At 39.5% G+C, this 19,625-nt stretch overlaps 1 protein-coding gene across 2 annotated transcripts; it reads right to left on the reverse strand.

The window, feature by feature from the left end:
* Nucleotides 1–35: 35 nt before the first annotated feature.
* On the reverse strand, nt 36–19,539 carry ARL9 (ARF like GTPase 9). 2 transcript variants are annotated; one of them, XM_082464490.1, is made up of 4 exons: nt 17,434–19,539; nt 14,424–14,586; nt 11,626–11,801; nt 36–322 (listed from the first exon to the last, which is right to left on the reverse strand). In XM_082464490.1, exons 1-4 carry the CDS (start codon nt 17,701–17,703, stop codon nt 143–145), a joined length of 789 nt encoding a protein of 262 aa, XP_082320616.1. In that variant the 5' UTR covers nt 17,704–19,539; the 3' UTR covers nt 36–142. The 2 variants fall into 2 exon arrangements, with proteins under 2 accessions (XP_082320616.1, XP_082320617.1); XM_082464491.1 differs by lacking the exon at nt 11,626–11,801 and having other exon boundaries at nt 17,434–17,558.
* Between the last annotated feature and the right edge of the window lie 86 nt (nt 19,540–19,625).

The raw sequence follows: 19,625 nt of genomic DNA on the forward strand, positions 1-19,625 counted from the left end.
TATATGTGTATATGCCGTGCATTGAGAAAATAGGAAATGCCTTATTTTTTATTGGGAAGTGGAAACTTTTGGCTTCCAGCCTGCCACTAAACATTGCCTGGTGACATTCAAATCATGAGCCTCACAGTGGGCCTAGGCCTGATCACTGCATGTCTGCAGCCAGCTGTGCAATCAGGTCTCTGGCATCTTGCATGATGGAGGGTATCTCTGAGCCATTCTCAGTCACCTGGGTTCCGAACAGGAACATCTTCCTGTCATTTCCCACCTCAGATAACGCCAAAGCTTCATGGATATCTGTAATGTGATAGGCTGCTTCAAGATCCTTCACCAAGAATGAAAAACGAATTGAGAAAAAGTTGGTTATTTTGCAATCTTTTTGGATAGATACATTTTTTACTCTCATTTATTGCTCTCAATGACCCCACCTCCATTCTAATATGGAGGATACTGTAATCCCATTACTATGATCTTAATGACTGTTTGAATATAATGATTTTCATTGGAATTATATCAGCATTTATGAGTTATTATCAAAAAAGTATGTTCTGGAATGAAGTTAAGTCAATATAATACCTTAATCAATTTCCTAAACAGTGCAGTCAATCTGCTTCTAATTTTGTTTTTCCATTTTTATCTTTATTTTCCTAAGATTATTTTTAATTTGTCTTTAACAATAGAAATTTGATTCATTAATTGGTTTTTGTCCATATCATATTTTATTGATTTAGCATTTGCCAAATGTGAGTTTTCTTTTGCAACCATTATTTCTACTGAACAAAAAATTTTGGATCAAATTTGGGGGGATGGAGGGAGACAGAGAAGGGATAAGGGAGGAAGTGAATTTAGAAAATAAATAGTGCGTAAAGGAGGCTGAGAGGGGAGGGACAGGTGGAGGGAAAGAGGACAAGATGGAGAAATGGGGAAGGCTTAAAGGACGGAAACCCACTGGGAGAGGCAGAGAGAAGAGAGATTAAAATGAGGAGACAGAAAGCATGTGTTTATGCTGCATGCCAAGGTCAAAACCTCCCTGAGGTCAAAATGCCAAGGTCAAAACACATTTCTTTGCCTCTCACACATCAAGAATTATTTATGCAAATGACCTCTGACATTCCCTCTCCTAAATACATACACAGATTTAGTTACAGTTTTTAAGTCCTTTGCAAAAGTTTAAGTATTTTCACTCCTAAAATTGCATTTGTATTTGGCTTTTTGTTGTTTCATAGTGTTCTCCCATAGCTTTAGGGCATCATCTGGAAATAGTCCAATATTGTGTCATTTTTTTCTTGTACCAATATGAACCTATCAAATTCCATAACTGGGAGCCTGTGAGACTTTTCCTGATGTGGTATGATTACCTTTCTGGTCCTTCCAATATATTGCCTGTTTGAAACCTGAATTCACTTATTCCTAGAGCCCGCAGTGAATTTTGGAACTGTGTTAATGAATCTAGCAACATGTGGACAATGTCTCAAGTTAAAAAAAAAAAGTCACTGATGGAATTGGAGAGGAAGAAAATAGGAGAAGGAGGGTGTTGCGTGGGAGGAGGGGCTCCTTGTAATGATAAAAGCACATCAGGGATAAATAACAGGTGCATTCCACACTTACATAACTGTGCCTTAATAGAGATCATCACTCAAAGAGTAAAGATAGTAAGTTGATGTTTTAAAAATACTTATCTAATAACTTGAACCAGTGAGTCATACAAAAGAATAAATTACTTTGGCCAAGGAGTATCAACCAAGATGCATTAAACTTAAACTAGAATATCCAAACCTTTTATTATTAAACCCCAGTAAAAGTTATAAATTTGACACCAAATGGCTCTGTTTATTCAATTTGATGAAGAGATATAAACCACAAAGGAGAGTATTGCTAAATTTGACTATTAAAAATGAAAACCTGGGACTTCCCTGGTGCACAGTGGTTAAGAATCCGCCTGCCAATGCAGGGGACACAGGTTTGAGTCCTGGTCCAGGAAGATCCCACATGCCACGGAACAACTAAGCCCATGTGCCACAACTACTGAGCCTGCACTCTAGAGCCCGTGAGTCACAACTACTGAGCCCGCGTGCCACAACTACTGAAGCCTGCATGCCTAGGGCCCGTGCTTCACAACAAGAGAAGCCACCACAATGAGAAGCCCGAGCACCGCAACGAAGAGTAACCCCCACTCATCACAACTAGAGAAAGCCTGCGTGCAGCAACGAAGACCCAACACAGCCAAAAATAAAAATAAATAAATAAATTTATTTTAAAAAAATGAAAACCTATGTATTAAAAAGAGAACCATAAACAAAGTAAAATGATAAGCTAATAGATTGCTGGAGAAGATATGTGTAATGCATGTAACAGACAAAAGTTTTTCCAAAGGACATGAAAGACTTCTACAACTCAAAGGAGAAAAGATAAACACCGTAACAGGAGTTTGGGGAAAGATATTAAAAGATAATTCATAAATGTGGAAATTCATTTCAGAGAATGACACTAATTTGAAACTAATAACCAGTGAACATCTGAAAAAATGTTCAAGCTCACTAGTAATTAAGGAAATGCAAATTATAATAAGATAAAATTTCACCCTCATGAGACTGGCAAAAATGAAAGTTTGACAAACCAAATATTGACAAGGATGTAGAGCTTTAAAAACTGTCATATACTGCTGGTAGGAAAAATAAATTGGTTCAATATCTTTGGAAAGCAACTTGCTAATATCTAGCAAAATTGAATATGTACAAATCCAAAACCCAGCAATTCCTCATGCACTAGAGAAATACTGGTACACATCAACGAGGAGACACATACATGAAGATTCACTGTAGAACTGATTTTAACAATAAAACATTGGAAATGAACCAAATATCCAACAAGAAAATGGTAAAGCCATGGTATATTCATGCAATGGAATACTATACAGCTCACTTAAATGTACCAGGATCCTCTAAACCTTTACAGTTTGTGGTACTTAAGATGCTCATTTAAAAAAAAAAATCTCCAGCTTTTCTTTTAGAAATAATCTGCTGGACTAGCATCTATGCTGGACTTTAATATAGGCTCCTACTTTTACATCATCATCTGTAATTATTTAGTTTACTTCCATAAATATTCACCCATAGAAGTAGTGGAAGAAATGGCAGGAACTGAGCTCTCTTATGACTGGCAACCCTAGCCATTAAGAGAGGGGTTTTTGCATTAAAGGCATACCTCAGAGATATTTCAAATTTGGTTCCAGACTACTGCAATAAAGTGAATACTGCAATAAAGCTAGTCACATGAATTTTTTTGTCTCTCAGTGAGTATAAAAGTTATGTTTACACTACTGTAGCCTATTAAGTGTGCAATATCATTGTCTAAAAAAAGTACATACCTTAATTTAAAAATACCTTACTGCTAAAAAATGCTAACCATCATCTGAGCCTGCAGCAAGCTGTAATCTTTTTGCAATAGTAACATCAAAGATCACTGATCACAGATCATCATAACAAATATAATAATAATTTTAAAAGTTTGAAATATTGCAAGAATTACCAAAATGCTACACAGAGACACGAAGTGAGAAATGCTTTTGGGAAAATGGTACCTATAGACTTGCTCGATGCAGGGTTGCCACAAACCTTTGATTTGTAAAAAACACAATATCTGCAAAGTGCAATAAAATGAGGTATGCCTGTACAATGCTATAGATGTCTAATACCGTTTTTAACTTTCTTTATTGTAGTAAAATACACATAAAGAAATTTGCCATATTAACCAATTTTAAGTGTACAGTTCAGTGTACAGTTAAGTACATTCATATTGTTGTACACCATCCATCTCCAGAACTCTTTTCAACTTGTAAAACTGATACTCTGTACCCATTAAACAATAACTTCCTGTTTCTCCCACCCCCAGGCCCTGGCAACCACTCTTCTACTTTTTGTTTCTATGAATTTGACTACTCTAGGGACCTTATAAAAGTGTATTCAGGGACTTCACTGGTGGCGCGGTGGTTAAGAATCCGCCTGCCAATGCAGGGGACATGGGTTCGAGCCCTGGTCTGGGAAGATCCCACATGCCATGGAACAACTAAGCCCATGCGCCACAACTACTGAGCCTGTGCTCTAGAACCCGCGAGCCACAACTACTGAGGCTGTGTGCCACAACTACTGAATCCCGCATGCCTAGAGCCTGTGGTCCACAACAAGAGAAGCCACCTCAATGAGAAGACCGCACACCACAATGAAGAGTAGCCCCCACTCGCTGCAACTAAAGAAAGACTGCATGCAGCAACGAAGACCCAATGCAGCCAAAAATAAATAAATAAATAAATAAAAATTTTTTAAAAAGTGTAATCATACGGTATTTGTCCTTTTGTGACTGGCTTATTTCACTTAGCATAATGTCTTCAAAGTTCATCTATGTTGTAGCATGTGTCAGAATTTCCTTTTTTAAGGCTGAATAATATCCATTGTATGTATAGATCACATTTTGTTTATCCATTCATCTGTGGATGGACACTTGGGTTGCTTCTACCTTTTGGCTACTGTGAATAATTCTGCTATGAACATGGCTGTGCAAATATCTGTTTGAGTTCCTGCTTTCAATTCTATTGGTTATATACCCAGAAGTGGAATTGCTGGACTATATGAAAACTCTATTTTTAATTTTTTAAGGAACTGCCATACTGTTTTTCACAGTGGCTGCCCCGTTTGACATCCCCACCAACACTGCACAAGGGTTCCAATTTCTTCATGAACGTTTAATATTTTAATGCATGTGTGTGAAATAAATTCAGGTCAGGCTAATTGATCTAAAACTACTTCTTTATACATATTAAACACACAAATATTTTGTAGAAATCAATTCAAAAGTCAATAAATGTTTACTGAATTAAATTCAACAGGTAGATTGGATCAAGATGGTGGAGTAGAAGGACGTGTGCTCACTCCTTCTTGCAAGAGCACCGGAATCACAACTAATTGCTGAACAGTCATGGACAGGAAGACACTGGAACTCACCAAAAAAGATACCCCACATCTAAAGACAAAGGAGAAGCCGCAATGAGATGGTAGGAGGGGCGCAATCACAATAAAATCAAATCCCATAACCGCTGGGTGGGTGACTCACAAACTAGAGAACACTTATACCACAGAAGTCCACCCACTGGAGTGAAGGTTCTGAGCCCCACGTCAGGCTTCCCAACCTGGGGGTCTGGCAACAGCAGGAGGAATTCCTAGAGAATCAGACTTTGAAGCCTAGTGGGATTTGATTGCAGGACTTTGACAGGACTGGGGGGAAACAGAGACTCCACTCTCGGAGGGCACACTCAAAGTAGTGTGCACATCAGGACCCACAGGAAGGAGCAGTGACCCCATAGGAGACTGAACCAGACCTACCTGCTAGTGTTGGAGGGTCTGTGGCAGAAGCGGGGGGTGGCTGTGGCTCACCATGGGGACAAGGACACTGGTAACAGAAGTTCTGGGAAGTACTCCTTGGTGTGAGTCCTCCCAGAGTCCGCCATTAGCCCCACCAAAGAGCTGGTAGGCTCCAGTGCTGGGTTGCCTCAGGCCAAAGAACCAACAGGGAGGGAACCCATCCCCACCCATCAGCAGACAAGCGGATTAAAGTTTTACTGAGCTCTGCCCACCAGAGCAACACCCAAATCTACCCACCACCAGTCCCTCCCATTAGGAAGCTTGCACAAACCTCTTAGATAGCCTCATCCATCAGAGGACAGACAGCAGAAGCAAGAATAACTACAATTCTGCAGCCTGTGGAATGAAACCACATTCACAGAAAGATAGACAAAATGAAAAGGCAAAGGACTATGTCCCAGATGAAGGAACAAGATAAAACCCCAGAAAAACAACTAAAGGAAGTGGAGATAGGCAACCTTCCAGAAAAAGAATTGAGAATAATGATAGTGAAGATGATCCAGGACCTTGGAAAAACAATGGAGGCAAGGATCAAGAAGATGCAAGAAATGTTTAACAAAGACCTAGAAGAATTAAAGAGCAAACACCTAGAAGAATTAAAGAACAAACAAACAGAGATGAACAATACAATAACTGAAATGAAAAATACACTAGAAGGAATCAATAGCAGCATAACTAAAGCAGAAGAATGGATAAGTGACCTGGAAGACAGAATGCTGGAATTCACTGCTGTGGAACAGAACAAAGAAAAAAGAATGAAAAGAAATGAAGACAGCCTAAGAGACCTCTGGGACAATATTAAATGCAACAACATTCGCATTATAGGGGTCCCAGAAGGAGAAGAGAGAGAAAGGACCCGAGAAAATATTTGAAGAGATTATAGTCAAAAACTTCCCTAACACGGGAAAGGAAATAGCCACCCAAGTCCAGGAAGCGCAGAGAGTCCCATGCAGGAAAAACCCAAGGAGAAACATGCTGAGACACATAGTAATCAAACTGACAAAAATTAAAGACAAAGAAAAATTATTGAAAGCAACAAGGGAAAAACAACCAAGAACATACAAGGGAACTCCCATAACGTAACAGCTGATTTCTCAGAAGAAACTTTACAAGCCAGAAGGGAGTGGCATGACATATTTAAAGTGATGAAAGGGAAGAACCTACAACCAAGATTACTCTACCCGGCAAGGATCTCATTCAGATTCAAGGGAGAAATCAAAAGCTTTACAGACAAGCAAAAGCTAAGAGAATTCAGCACCACCAAACCAGCTCTACAGCAAATGCTAAAGGAACTTCTCTAGGCAGGAAACAAAAGAGGAGAAAAGGACTTACAAAAACAAACCCATAACAATAAAGAAAATGGTAATAGGAACATACATATCGATAATTACCTTAAACGTGAATGGATTAAATGCTCCAACCAATAGACACAGGCTCGCTGAATGGATACAAAAACAAGACCCATATACGCTGTCTACAAGAGACCCACTTCAGACCTAGGGACACATACAGACTGAAAGTGAGGGGATGGAAAAAGATTTTCCATGCAAATGGAAATCAAAAGAAAGCTGAAGTAGCAATACTCATATCAGATAAAATAGACTTTAAAAGAAAGAATGTTACAAGAGACAAGGAAGGACACTACATAATGATCAAGGGATCAACCCAAGAAGAAGATATAACAATTATAAATATATATGCACCCAACATAGGAGCACCTCAATACATAAGGCAACTGCTAACAGTCATAAAAGAGGAAATCGACAGTAACACAATAATAGTGGCAGACATTAACACCTCACTTACACCATAGGACAGATCATCCAGACAGAAAATTAATAAGGAAACACAAGCTTTAAATGACACAATAGACCAGATAGATTTAATTGATATTTATAGGACATTCCATCCAAAAACAGCAGATTACACTTTCTTCTCAAGTGTGCACGGAACATTCTCCAGGATAGATCACATCTTGGGTCACAAATCAAGCCTCGGTAAATTTAAGAAAACTGAAATCATATCAAGCATCTTTTCTGACCACAAAGGTAAGAGATTAGAAATCAATTACAGGGAAAAAAACGTAAAAAACACAAACACATGGAGGCAAACAATACATTACTAAATAACCAAGAGATCACTAAAGAAATCAAAAGAGGAAACCAAAAAAACCTAAAGACAAATGACAGTGAAAACACGACGATCCAAAACCTACGGAATGCAGCAAAAGCAGTCCTAAGAGGGAAGTTTATAGCGATACAATCCTACCTCAAGAAACAAGAAAAATCTCAGATAAACAATCTAACCTTACACCTAAAGGAACTAGAGAAAGAAGAACAAACAAAACCCAAAGTTAGCAGAAGGAAAGAAATCATAAAGATCAGAGCAGAAATAAATGAAATAGAAACAAAGAAAACAATAGCAAAGATCAATAAAACTAAAAGCTGGTTCTTTGAGAAGATAAACAAAATTGATAAACCTTTAGCTAGACTCATCAAGAAAAAGAGGGAGAGGACTCAAATCAATAAAATTAGAAATGAAAAAGAAGTTACAATGGACACTGCAGAAATACAAAGCATCATAAGAGACTACTACAAGCAACTCTATTGCCAATAAAATGGATAACCTGGAAGAAATGGACAAATTCTTAGAAAGGTATAACCTTCCAAGACTGAACCAGGAGGAAATAGAAAATATGAACAGACCAATCACAAGTAATGAAATTGAAACTGTGATTTAAAATCTTCCAACAAACAAAAGTCCAGGACCAGAAGGCTTCACAGGTGAATTCTATCAAACTAACACCCATCCTTCTCAAACTCTTCCAAAAACTGCAGAGGAAGGAACACTCCCAAACTCATTCTACGAGGCCACCATAAGCCTGATACCAAAACCAGACAGAGATACTACAAGAAAAGAAAATTACAGACCAATATCACTGATGCAAAAAACAGAATATGGATGCAAAAATCCTCAACAAAACACTAGCAAACCGAATCCAACAACACATTAAAAGGATCATACACCATGATCAAGTGGGATTTATCCCAGGGATGCAAGGATTCTTCAATATACGCAAATCAATCAATGTGATACACCATATTAACGAATTGAAGAATAAAAACCATATGATCGGGCTTCCCTGGTGGCGCAGTGGATAGGACTCTGTGCTCCTAGTGCAGGGGGCCTGAGTTCTATCCCTGGTCTGGGAACTAGAGCCCACATGCATGCCACAACTGAGAGGTTGCATGCCGCAACTGAGAGATTGCATGCCGCAACTAAGGGGCTGGTGAGCCACAGCTAAGGAGCCTGCCTGCTGCAACTAAGACCCAGCGCAACCAAATAAATAAATAAATAAGTATCAAAAAAAAAAAAAAAGAGAGTGGGAATGATTTAAAAAAAAAACAAAAAACCATATGATCATCCCAGTAGATGCAGAAAAGGCTTTTGACAAAATTCAACACCCATTTATGATTAAAAACTCTCCAGAAAGTGGGCATCGAGGGAACCTACCTCAACATAATAAAGGCCATATACGACAAACCCACAGCAAACATCATTCTCAATGGTGAAAAACTGAAAGCATTTCCTGTAAGATCAGGAACAAGACAAGGATGTCCACTCTCACCACTATTATTCAACATAGTTTTGGAAGTCCTAGCCACAGCAGTCAGAGAGGAAAAAGAAATACAAGGAATACAAACTGGAAAAGAAGAAGTAAAACTGTCCCTGCTTGCAGATGACATGATACTATAGATAGAGAATCCTAAAGATGCCACCAGAAAACTACTAGAGCTAATCAATGAATTTGGTAAAGTTGCAGGATACAAAAGTAATGCACAGAAATTTCTTGCATTCCTATACAATAACAATGAAAGATCAGAAAGAGAAATTAAGGAAATAATCCCATTCACCATTGCAACAAAAAGAACAGAATACCTAGGAATAAACCTACCTAAGGAGACAAAAGATCTGTACGCAGAACACTATAAGACACTGATGAAAGAAATCAAAGATGACACAAACAGATGGAGAGATATACCATGTTCTTGGATTGGAAGAACCAATATTGTGAAAATGACTATAGTACACAAAGCAATCTACAGATTCAATGCAATCCCTATCAAATTACCAGTGGCATTTTTTTACAGAACTATAACAAAAAAATCTTAAAAGCTGTATGGAGACACAAAAGACCCCGAATAGCTAAAGCAGTCTTGAGGGAAAAAAACGGAGCTGGAGGAATCAGACTCCCTGACTTCAGACTATACTACAAAGCTACAGTAATCAAGATAATATGGTACTGGCACAAAAACAGAAATATAGATCAATGGAAGAGGATAGAAAGCCCAGAGATAAACCCATGCACCTATGGTCAACTAATCTATGACAAAGGAGGCAAGGCTATACAATGGAGAAAAGACAGTGTCTTCAATAAGTGGTACTAGGAATACTGGACAGCTACATGTAAAAGAATGAAATTAGATCACTCCCTAACACCACACACAAAAATAAACTCAAAATGGATTAAAGACCTAAATGTAAGACTGGACACTATAAAACTATTAGAGGAAAACATAGGAAGAACACTCTTTGACATAAATCACAGCAAGATCTTTTTTGATCCACCTCCTAGAGTAATGGAAATAAAAACAAAAAGAAACAAATGGGACCTAATGAAACTTAAAAGCTTTTGCACAGCAAAGGAAACTATAAACAAAACGAAAAGACAACCCTCAGAATGGGAGAAAATATTTGCAAACAAATCAATGGACAAAGGATTAATCTCCAAAATATATAAACAGCTCAAGCAGCTCAGTATTAAAAAAAACAAACAACCCAATCCAAAAATGGGCAGAAGACCTAAATAGACATCTCTCCAAAGAAGACATACAGATGGCCAAGAGGCACATGAAAAGCTGCTCAACATCACTAATTATTAGAGAAATGCAAATCAAAACTACAATGAGGTATCACCACACCAGTTAGAATGGGCATCATCAGAAAATCTACAAACAACTAATGCTGGAGAGGGTGTGGAGAAATGGGAACCCTCTTGCACTGTTGGTGGGAATGTAAATTGATACAGCCACTATGGAGAACAGTATGGAGGTTCTTTAAAAAACTAAAAATAGAATTACCATATGACCTAGCAATCCCACTACTGGGCATATACCCAGAGAAAACCATAATTCCAAAAGACACATGCACCCGAATGTTCATTGCAGCACTCTTTACAATAGCCAGGTCATGGAAGCAACCTAAATGTCCCTTGACAGACGAATGGATAAAGAAGATATGGTATATATATATACAATGGGATATTACTCAGCCATAAAAAGGAACGAAATTGGGTCACTTGTAGAGACGTGGATGGACCTAGAGACTGTCATACAGAGTGAAGTAAGTCAGAAAGAGAAAAACAAATATCATATATTAATGCACATATGTGGAACCTAGAAAAATGGTACAGATGAACCGGTTTGCAGGGCAGAAATAGAGACACAGGTGTAGAGAACAAACATGTGGACACCAAGGCGGGAAAGTTGGGGGGGGTGGTGGGATGAATTGGGAGATCGGGATTGACATATATACACTAATATGTATAAAACAGATAACTAATAAGAACCTGCTCTGTAAAAAATAAATAAATAGAATTAAATTAAAAAAAATAAATTCAACAGGTATTTGTTGAATTCCTACTATGTACAAGGCATTATGCTAGGTTTTACAAGGGACACAAAGGTGAATGATAGTCTCTGTTCTCAAGGAATTTACTGCTGCCCCTTGGTATCTGAGGGGGATTGGTTGCAAGACCCCAGCAGACACCAAAATCTGAGGATGCTCAAGCCCCTTACATAAAATGGCATAGTATTTGCAAATAACTTATGCACATCCTCCCATATACTTTAAATCATCTCTAGATTACTTATAATACCTAATACAATGTAAATGCGACGTAAATCGTTGCCTGTGTGTGGCAAATACAAGTTTTACTTTCTGGAACTTTCCAGAATCTTTTTTTTCCTGATCCACAGGTGGTTGAATCCACAGATATGGAGGGCTGACTGTATAATCCAATAGATCTAATAGTATAAATTGAACTGAACATACAACATATTATTGAATATCTTGCTATTAAAAGTAGACATTTCTACTTCTTGTATTAATAATAAAACTACTGAGTACAATTTATATTTGCACAAATTTTTACCTGTTTGTTTGCAAACACAACCAGAGGAAGGATTGGATTTGTCCCAATTAGTTGATGAAGGTGCTTCTTGGCTTCAGGTAATCTGTTGTGATCTGCTGAATCCACCACAAAGATTAGCAGCAATCCCTTGGACAGGTACATTTCCCAACAAGAACGGAAAGGTTCGCTGCCACCAACTACAAAGAACAGTAGAGAAGGAAGACACACACACAAACCTCAGAAGAGTCCACTGAGGGGGGCAGGAAAGACACATTTTGATAATTTCTGAACACTGGATACGTATTCTGATAAAAGACCTCTGTGAGACTCTACCCAATTCTTCGAACAACTTGAGCGATGTTACTGGGGAATTTATTGGTGGGAATATTTACCCTCCACAAGCGGGTCACTCATTCTGGAACACAAAGGACCAGCATAAAGATCTTAAATTTGTACTACAGTGGATGCCTCCTGATCTGTTATACACAGCAGCCACGATGGCCAATGCCTGTCTGTCAGGTATAGCTCAGCGAATGGGAGTAGGATACTAAAATAATTCAGGGTGGTGGGTTAAAACACATATTTCTCTAAAATAAGTTTTAAATGGACTGATTTAAATGTCATTGGCTAGCCTCACTTGCACAACTTTTTTCCTTTGTCAAAATCCCAGAACTAATTTCCTCTCTTAATCTTGCACTATGATCCTGTGGGCATTCAGGAATACTTGCCTCAGAAAAAATTCCTTTGGGTTATTTCATTCTGTTGATTCTTCCCAGAAGAAACTTTTTGGAATGATAATAATACATACACAATGAATTCAGTTTTTATTTTTCTCCTGGGACAGAATATGACAAACAATGGCCCACAGCCTAAATCTGGCTCACTGCCTATTTTTGTACAGCCCACCAACAAAAAATGGATTCTACCTTTTTAAAGGTTTGGGGAAAAAAAGAATACCATTTTGTAACACATGAACATTATATCACATTTGGATTTCAGTACAAATAAAGTTGTATGAGAACACAGGCACGTAGATTTGTGCACATATGGTCTCCGGCTGCTTTCGCAGTACAACTGCAGGGTTGAGTAGCTGCACAGAGCCCGTGCGGCCACCAAGTCTACATTAGCTACTCTCGAGCCCTCTGCAGAAAAAGTGTGCAGACTCCTGTTGTAGGGACTTAACAATACCATTTAAAAAACTAATAGGAAAGTGTGTTGATTTGTCTTTGCTTTGTTTTCTTTTGTATGGAGAGCCAGGCTAGTCATTCTTTGAAGTATTTTGTGTTTTTAATTTTTTTAAAGAATGTGTATAATCCAAGTAATTCATATGGTTTTAACACATGTAGTTTAAAGATGAATGAACATGTCGTTCCCCATGTTTTTGGCAACACCATGACATTTCACCTACATAGGGATTGCTATCTTTTAGTTATTAACTTCCAACTTAACAGCAGTGTAGTTGAGAACAGTTTGTATGATGCATCCTCTTTGAAAACTTTGTTAAGACTTGCTGTATGGCCCAGTAAGCGGTCACTGTTGGTAATTGTTCTGTGAGTGTTTGAGAAGAACGTGAATTTTACCTTTTGTATGTGGCTAAAATTGTCTAATTGGACAATTTTATATTATTCACTAGATCAAACTTGTTGACTGTGTTCAAATTTTATATATCTCTGCAGATTTTTTTTCTCCTTGATCTTATTAGTAATTGACAAAGATATGTTGAAACCCCTCACTCCAACGGCAGATCTGTCCATTTCTCCCCCAATTGGAGTTTTCTTTTTTTTTCCTATCTCCCTTTCTTTTTTTCCTTCCCTTTCCTTTCCTTCCCTTTTTTCTTTTCACTTTTTATATTTTGAGACTTTTGTTAGCCATCCATTTCATTAAAAATATTATTTCTTCCATAGCTTCTGGGGAAATTGAAAACTCTATTCTTAATAATGCTTTTATCATAAAGATTTGCCTGCAGGTTTACCAGTTTCTCTGCCCCCCATTTTCTCTTCGCAACTGAATGAAAGCAAAAATTCACAGCATTTTACTTGCAGACTGGAGATGGGGTACAAAAGGGGGTACAGAAAACTCCCAGTTTTCTGGCTTGAGCATATTGATGGGTGAGGAGACATTTACTGACCAGTTGGATTACAAGCGAAAGGAACAGATACGGAGATATAGCAAACATTTTGTCTTGACGATATTAGGCTTGAGAGGCCAATCAGACAGCCAGGTAGAGATGTCAGGCAACATTTGGATATGTTTGGCTGGAGAGATAAATTTGGGAGTCATTAGCATATAGATAGTATTTAATGTCAAGAGGAAAGATGAAATCATCCTAGGAGAGAGTGTAAAGAGGAGACAAGAGGATCGGATGCAACTTTGGGGTACAGCAATATTTTGAGAGGTGGTGACTCCAGAACTGCCAGAGGAGGGGTTTCTGGGTTGCCATCTGGTTACAAGAGGTTTGGAGCTTACCTCTATTTGCATTTGCAGAGAAGGAAACACACTGTATTTACTTAGATTGCATTTATATTTGGGGTAGTAAGGGAGGAGGGAGGCTGTTATAAGACAGGTGCGAAAGCCTTCGTCTCAACTCCCCTTTATCACCACCACTGCAAAAAGAAGAAAATAAAAAGAACAGAAAGTGATCCCCACACTGTACCCAAGCACTAAACTACACATGCATTCTGAAAGACTAGGAAAATCTGACCCAGTGTTTCATTTCACAAGGACCCAATGTTGATAACATTAAATCTGACTTAAGGTATAACGATAATGTGGCTATAGGCTATCGGTTATCCCCAGAACTACTGAGAAAGACAGCTTACTCTCCAGGAACTCCAACTGGCTGTCTTCAGTGCTGATGCACACTGCATTGAAACCTTGGGTTGGTGCCACGCTGTGCTGGACTCTGTTTAAAGCTAGAGAGTGGAGAACACTGGTCTTTCCTGCTCCATCCAGGCCCAGCACTAGGATCTGCTTATTTTTCTCCTGCGAAACAAAAGATAAGTCAATAAAGCTATGCTATCAGGGCCTGGTTTTCCTGGCTCCTGGCAGTGTGCCTGCCAATAATATTGTGGAATTGTAAACCAGAACAAAACTTTGCAAAAAATTTAATAGAACAAACTGTACCAGTCAGTTTGTATTTTATATAATCAGCCATCAGTTATGTGATATTAATTGCATACCCCCTCTCCATCCCCCAACTCCTGGTCAATCTATCAAATAAATACTTTATATATATATATATCAGGATTTATGGGAGGTGCCATATTTTCAGGGTCAATTTTCAGACTTCACTTTGCTTCCTGAGTTCACGTCTACTGGAGACTGCAACAGAATTCAATTTGTTGTATGGGGTCTTGGGGCCTACTTGTTCCATGTATTGACTTTGCCACTGAGCATGTAAGCATCTAAGTTCTCATATTATTAATCTGTCTTGTCTTCCCAGTTGAATCACTAGATTAAAAGCTCTTAGGGCAAGGTTTACCCTCATAAATGAAAAGGCGAAGATTATAGAAACTGTTAAACCAGTTCCAATCATAATGGAGTATTTTAAAATCTGATGCTAAAACCTGATGAACTAGATGTAAACTTTAGGAAGAAGCATTCAACCAACAAGTAAAATTTTATGACAAGTGATTGAGGGGCAAGAGGGCAGGCTGGTATGAAGACAGAAATAGAAATTTCAGAGTGCTCAGAAAGGTGACTTTTAGGGTACAAACTTTAATGTAAACAGTAATAAATGAGCAACAGTCCAGCCAGAGTACTCACAGGAATTCTATTTCTCAAACAGCCTACTAAAGAGATTTCTCATGTATAAAAAACACTAGTAAATGTCTTCAGTGGCATTCGTTTAAAAATAATAATCTTATACATTTCTGCTTGAACGCTAAATGTTGACATTAGACTCAGACTGGATTTCTGTTTAAAAAAAAAAAAAAAAGTGATCCTAAACAGCACTAAATGTCTATCCCACCTCCCACCTCTTTTTTTTTTTTTTTTAAATATATAAGATCTGTGTAAAAGTAAGATGTTTTAAGGTCTGGTCTAATAGGGTCTTGTGTACAGGGCAGCATTTAAGAAACCTGTCTAGTGAATAACAGAATGTTTCTTTTTGGAGTGAATTCTTTTTTTTTTGTTTTTGGTTTTTTTTGGAGTGAATTCTTGATGGCTCTTAAAGCAAAAGGTATTTCCATAGGTGTTTCCTCTCTCCATCCCCACTTCCTCCCTGTTCCCTCTTACCCATACCTAAATGTCATAGTGTCATTCTGAGAGAGTGATGGTAAGGAAGAGGGACTTGATGCATGAAGGGGATGCTTTAAAGCAATGATGCCACCAAGAACTGGCTGCAAGATGTGGATTGTGTCCCCCTCATTATCTCCACCAATGGCTCTACTCAGGCTATCCCAACATATTTCATCAGTTCCAAGATGCTGTGTGTTTTTTTGTTTTGTTTTTTCACATTTTAACATCTCTGAAATGAGGACTTTACAATCTATGGTATGTCATATTTTGGTTGGCAGCATTTTTTTTCTTTGTTTGTGGTACCTAAAATAATGGCACCTTAGATCCTATGAAATTTTGTGAATAAAAACAGTTCCCTACTCCCTTTCCAACCATATCGCTGCTCCTAAACCCCTAGAAATTCTGCAGTCACTGATGCTTTACATTTTGCTTATTTTTTAGTCTAAAATACAAGCCTCCTCATGTTTATAATCTCTTAAGAAAAGCAGGGGTTACTGTAAACCAGGAGTTCAGACCCAAAATGTAATTCTCAACACGACTGTTCCTTGCAAAAGTTATTCATTTAACTATATGTGAACCTATGTAGTCTGTGTTTTACCAGAGATCAAATCTCCATTAATAATTCACATTGTTTAGAACCAGAAAGCAGCTCTGAGCTCAGGAACTCCAGGAGCACACAGCCCAGTGAGCTGATCCAAATAATGCCTGTTTTTCCTTCTTCCCCCTCAATTTTTAAATCATGGTAAAATACACAACATAAAGTTCACCATCATAACCATTTTTAAACATACGGTGATATTAAATCCATTCATAATATTGTGCAACCATCACCACTATCCATCTCCAAAACTGTTCACCTTGTAAGATTGAAACTGTACTCACTAAACTCTAACTCCGCACTCCCCCTTCCCCCAGGCCCCACCATTCTATTCTCTATGATTTTGACTACTCTAGGTACATCATATACGTGGAATCATAAGTACTTGTCCTTTTGTGACTGCAATGTCTGGTTTCTGAGACCTCTCAGTTAAACCTTTGTGCCCGTCCCTTCTGGGCGCTGGTGGTCTGAAAACAATGGAAGTAGTAACCTCAGCGCCCACAGAAAATGTCCAGAGGGACCCAAAACACATCCTGCACAAATTCAGGAGCCCTGCACCTTCCCACATGGAACTTAGGAAACAGAAAAGACTGGGAGAGAGAGTGCATGTGTGGTGAGGGTTTGGGGCTGGTTTCAGTGTCGTGGGCGGACTGGGAGCTAGCGTTGGGCATCGGACGGAGATGGGGCTGGAAAGAGGGCTGTTCCCCGCGCTCCCGTGAACCCGACTAAGGCCTCCTCTTCAACACTAGACCTGACGAGACCTGACCTTCCTCAACAATAGACCTAGACCTAGACCTTGACCGCAGGGTCGGGGTTAGCGGTGAGAGCGGGCAAGGGGCTGGGGAGATGGCGTTCGCAGCTTGGCACACCCGTTCCATCCGCAGGTACAAGGCCTGCACACGAGACCGGATTCCCGCCGGCGCGAGAGCCGGCGCTCCGGCCAGAACGCCGACAACGGCCTTGGGTGAGGGTTTGAGGCACCCTTCTCTTACCAGCAGCTCCAGCGGGGGCTTTGCCAACGTGCTGCTCTCCTCCTCTTTCTCTTCTTTTTCCGTAAATTGTTCCTTCCCTTTCTCCGTCTCCCGCCCTTTCCTCTTTTCCTCTTCTTTACTCTTACTTTTCTCCTCCCTCCCCCTCTCCTTTTCTTTTTCCTTAATTTTCTCCTTCTCCACCTCCTTATCTTTCTCCTCCTTTCCTTTTCCCCGAATTTTCTCTTTCTCCGGCTCCTTTCCCTTCTCTCTCTTCACTTTCCTCCTCTCCATCCCCACCACCCTTGTTTCCGTCCCTCCTCCCACGCTCCCGCGCGCTGGAGCTGCGGTGCGGGGTCCCGGCAGGAGTTGCCCCTGCGGGGGACGCAGGGAGGAGACGCAGGTCCACGCAGCGTACAGCGCCCCCGCGGTCACCGCGCTGCCCCGAGGGGCGACGGCATCTCGCGCTCGCTCGCAGGGGGCTGCACGCAGCAGATTCGCCGAAGCCTGGGGCGGTAGGCGAATTGGAGAGGGTAAGGCGCGGATAGCTAGAGGAAGGGTCGAGCCCAAGCGAGGGGGTCTGGGAGGCCCGGCCACGGGAGCTCGGAAAGACCGGTCAAACAGGAAAAGCGTCCCCAGGTGCCACTTCCTCGGGACCGCGCGCTACAGCGAGATCCCCTCGGGCTGGGCAGGGTGTCTCAGAAAGGCCTTTCGAGACGCCCAGATCTTAGCCTCTCACCTCTCCCGCCTCCTCCCCGAGCCCGCCCAGCCCTCGTGTCTCCGACCCGAACGCTTGAGGCGCCCCAGAGGATGCCCCGCCTTCCCCTCGTCAGTAGTCACAAGCCTGGAGAGTGAAGTTAGGGATCTCTCCGCCCTCCGTCCTGTTTAAGTCCAGCAGCAGCGTCTAGAGACACTATCCAGGATGCTTAAGGAAAAACAGAGGAATGTGAATGGTTCCCTTATTTTAAATTTGTTACATTTCGCTTAAAAAAAAATTTCTCTGGAGATTAGTCTGCCAGGATCACAGATACTGGTAATACCGGGTATTAAAACCACAACTAAACAAAATAGTCTAGTCGCTCCCAATGATCTAATATGTAACAAATTGGGTACCCACGGGGCTTTGCAAAGGTGGTGTAACGTTGCTTACACTGCTTGGGAAGTATATGGATGGTTCTTTTTTATTATTTTGTTAAATTGGACCCTTTAGTTTACAATCTAACAAAATTATCTTAATGCAATAAACTGACTTACCTTCATCAGATCTACATTTCAAACAGGCTTAAAGGAAACAACGAATGAACTGCAGATTTCAGAAAGCGTCAGTGATGCAACAGTTTTTAAGTAGTTCTTAAGGTTAGCAGTTTCCAAGCAGTCTTGAAAATGCTATGCATAAAAACTGAAAAAATGTTTACTCCTCAATTTGTTTATATACAGATATCAACATGATGAATTTTCAGTCAAGTTAAAACTGGGTTCTCTCAATCCCATTAGTTTAGTTTTCCCGTTTTGGGGGGAGAGGCAGGGGATAATTTTAGATACTCCGCTTAAAAAATTCTTAGATATACTAACAGAAGTCCTCTGTAAAATGCCAACACCCCAGAACACCTTAATCCATACTCACTGCTAGATTATTTTATTTTAAAATGTGCTACAGTGAATGGATATATCCATATTGGTTTTTATAAATGCACACACACACAGACACATATATATATATACACAAAGTATATAGGTCATTGGTTAAAGACCTGTCCAAAAGAAGAAATAATTACTAGAAAGTTAATGTAGGTGTTTACACTTCATTTGACAATTACAATTTATTTGAACTGAGGTTTCAGTTGCTTAGTAATGACTGATAATAACGACTGGCAATTACAATGACTTAAATAGAGAACTATAAATTTCTCTGTGTGCCTTGGGTCAAAATTTTCACTGGCGGATAATTTTCACCAAAAATTCTGTAGCTTAGTTAACCTAAAAAATGATTATCCTTCACCATAGAAATTTAATGGAATCCTAAAATCATAAATTTACTAACAATTATTTTTGTAATGGGGTTTATATTCAGAAGGAATAAATATCTGTCACTTACCAAAAGACTATTCTGAGAGCTCAAAAAGTATAATGCCATAATAAATCATTCATATATGAAGGTCTCTTGTTTAGATGCTACCACAGTTTATGTTAAACAGAAAGGCAGCACCACATTTCTT

Source organism: Balaenoptera physalus, assembly GCF_965194825.1.
Source record: "Balaenoptera physalus genome assembly, chromosome: 5".
Taxonomy (NCBI): Eukaryota; Metazoa; Chordata; class Mammalia; order Artiodactyla; family Balaenopteridae; genus Balaenoptera; species Balaenoptera physalus.

Excerpts from the sequence above, each read along its gene's own strand:
- ARL9 (XM_082464490.1), bottom strand. The coding sequence starts at position 17,703 with ATGGAGAGGAGGAAAGTGAAGAGAGAGAAGGGAAAGGAGCCGGAGAAA. Across the intron at positions 14,587-17,433 it reads AGCCCCCGCTGGAGCTGCTG|GAGAAAAATAAGCAGATCCT; the intron begins GTAAGAGAAGGG and ends TTTGTTTCGCAG. Across the intron at positions 11,802-14,423 it reads CCAGTTGGAGTTCCTGGAGA|TTGGTGGCAGCGAACCTTTC; the intron begins GTAAGCTGTCTT and ends TGTTCTTTGTAG.